This window comes from Eimeria mitis, genomic scaffold (genome assembly GCF_000499745.2).
Source record: "Eimeria mitis Houghton genomic scaffold, Emh_scaff1696, whole genome shotgun sequence".
In the NCBI taxonomy this organism is placed as follows: domain Eukaryota; phylum Apicomplexa; class Conoidasida; order Eucoccidiorida; family Eimeriidae; genus Eimeria; species Eimeria mitis.
This window is the reverse complement of record NW_013570011.1, coordinates 5,095-7,642: the sequence shown is the minus strand read 5'-3', so window position 1 is coordinate 7,642 and position 2,548 is coordinate 5,095. Positions and strand designations below refer to the sequence as shown.

The 2,548-nt window shown below is 44.7% G+C and overlaps 1 protein-coding gene across 1 annotated transcript in view; it reads left to right on the top strand.

The window, feature by feature from the left end:
• EMH_0041980 (uncharacterized protein) overlaps positions 1-2,548 on the top strand; it is a gene marked incomplete at both ends in the record, with an annotated part of 8,678 nt that overhangs the window by 2,901 nt on the left and 3,229 nt on the right. The window contains 2 exons of the mRNA XM_013495683.1: positions 2-84; positions 1,079-1,493. Of these exons, the coding sequence (XP_013351137.1) occupies positions 2-84; positions 1,079-1,493 (498 nt within the window). The remainder of the gene's footprint in view (position 1; positions 85-1,078; positions 1,494-2,548) is intronic.

The following is a 2,548-nucleotide window of genomic DNA, read 5'->3' as shown; positions in this document are numbered from 1 at the left end:
AGCAGCAGCAGCAGCAGCAGCAGCAGCAGCAGCAGGAGCAGCAGCAGCAGCAGCAGCAGCAGCAGCAGAGCGTTCCAGCATTGGGTGAGTTGCTGCTATCTGCCAGCAGCAAAGACAGCAGCAGCATCTTGCTGCTGCAGGGTCTCCTTTCTGGGGTGTATAGGCAGCCTGCTAGCTGTCTCCTTTTTAATAAATGGAGACAAATAGAAACAGAGACACACGAGCTCCTCTTCTTTCTTTGGGGGCCCCCGGGTTAGTTGCTGCTGCTGCTGCTGCTGCTGCTGCTGCTGTTGCTGCTGCTGTTGCTATTGTTGTTGCTGCTGCTGTTGCTATTGTTGTTGCTGCTGCTGCTGCTGCTGCTGTTGCTGTTGTTGCTGGTGCTACTGCTACTGCTCGTGAGGCTTCTGTGATGCTGCTGCTGCTGCTGCTTTTGCTGCTGTTGCTGCTGTTGCTGTTGCTGCTGTTGCTGTTGCTGCTGCTCTTGCTACTGCTCTTAAGGCTGCTGTACTGCTGCTGCTGCTGCTGCTGTTTCTGCTGCAGCTGCTGCAGCTCGTCTGTCTCCTTTCTCCTCTCTTTGTTTCTTCCTTGCTGTCTCTGTCTCCTGTTATGCGGTGTCTCCGTCTTTCTCTTTTCATTTATTTTTTTTTTCTTTTTTTTTTTTGTTTGTCTCTGTCTCTGTCTCTCTATCAATCTTTGTCTCTGTCTCTATCTCTCTGTCTCTGTCTCTCTCTATCTCTTTTTCTGTCTCCTTTTCTGTCTCCTTTTTGTCTCCTTTTTGTCTCCTTTTTGTCTCCTTTTTGTCTCCTTTTTGTCTCTTTTTTATCTGAATCTCTCTCCTCTTCATTTATTTCTTTTTTTTTTCTTTTTGTCTCCTTTCTCTTCTCTCTGTCTCTTATTACCCTATCGACTAAAAAACCAGGGTTGAGGGTTTAGGGTTTAGGGTTTAGGGTTTAGGGTTTAGGGTTTAGGGTTTAGGGTTTGTGTCTGCTGCTCAGATGCATGCATGGCCGTAGATGTTGCTGCTTGTGATTTTGTCTCCTGGCGGCTGTCTCTCTCTTTCTGCTGCTGCTGCAGCAAGAAACAAACCCTTGTCTCCTACTCAACCAGCAGCAGCAGCAGCAGCAGCAGCAGCAGCAGCAGCAACAGCAGCAGCAGCAGCAGCAATGACAGGAACGGTGACAGCGCGAGCGGCAGCACCGACAGCAGCAGTAACAGCAGCAACAGCAGCAGCAACAGCAGCAGCAGCAGCAGCAGCAACAGCAGCAGCAGCAACAGCAGCAGCAGCAGCAGTATTGTGGCTGTGTCTGCCGGCTGCAGGTGCTGCTGCTTCCGCTGCTGCTGCTTGCTGCTGCCGCCAGCTGTCCTTGAGGCTGTTACCCGCGACGGCCTGCGTCTCCCCCCCCAGTCCACCAGCAGCAGCAGCAGCAGCAGCAGCAGCAGCAGCAGCAGCAGCAGCAGCAGCAGCAGCAGCAGCAGCAGCAAGAGGGGGGATGGTGGGCGTTTGCTGCAGTTTGTAGAGGTGTGTTTTGTGATAGAAAAAAAAAAGAAAAAAGGAGACAGTTTTTTTTGTCTCCTTTTTGTCTCCTTCTATGTTTTTTTTGTTTTTGTTTTTCTCTTTTTTATATTTTATTTGTTTTGTTTTTTGTCTCCTTTTTGTCTCCTTTTTGTCTCCTTTTATCTTTTGTTTGTTTTTGTTTTTCTCTTTTTTTTTTTATATTTTATTTTTTTATTTTTGTTTTCTTTTCTTTTGCTTATTGATTTGTTTTTTTATTTATTTCTTTTTTGTGTCTCCTTTTGTCTCTTCTTTTGTCTCCTTTCTTTTTCTTTCTCTTTCTGTCTCCTTTCTGTCTCCTTTTGTCTCTATCTGTCTCTTTATATCTCGTTTTGTCTCTTCTTTTGTCTCCTTTTTCTCTCTCTTTCTCTTTCTCTCTTTCTTTCTGTCTCTATTATCTGTCTCTCTTTTGTTTCTATCTGTCTCCTTTTGTCTCCTTTCTTTTTCTTTTTTTTTTTTCTTTCTTTCTCTTGTCTGTCTCCTTTTGTCTCCTCTTGTCTCCTCGTGTCTCCTTTTGTCTCCTTTCTTTCTCTTTCTGTCTCCTTTCTGTCTCCTTTTGTTTTCTTTTCTTTCATTTTATCTTCTTTTGTTTCTATCTGTCTCCTTTTGTCTCCTTTTGTCTCTTACTGTCTCCTTTCTGTCTCCTTTCTTTCTCTTTCTGTCTCCTTTCTGTCTCCTTTCTGTCTCCTTTCTGTCTCCTTTCTGTCTCCTTTCTGTCTCCTTTCTGTCTCCTTTCTTTCTCTTTCTGTCTCTTTTCTCTCTCCTTTCTGTCTCCTTTCTGTCTCCTTTCTGTCTCCTTTCTGTCTCCTTTCTTTCTCTTTCTCTCTCTTTCTGTCTCCTTTCTGTCTCCTTTCTCTTTCTTTCTCTTTCTGTCTCCTTTCTGTCTCCTTTCTCTTTCTGTCTCCTTTCTGTCTCCTTTCTTTCTCTTTCTGTCTCCTTTCTGTCTCCTTTTCTTTCCTTGTATCTCCTTCAATATCCTTTAATATCCCTTCACCT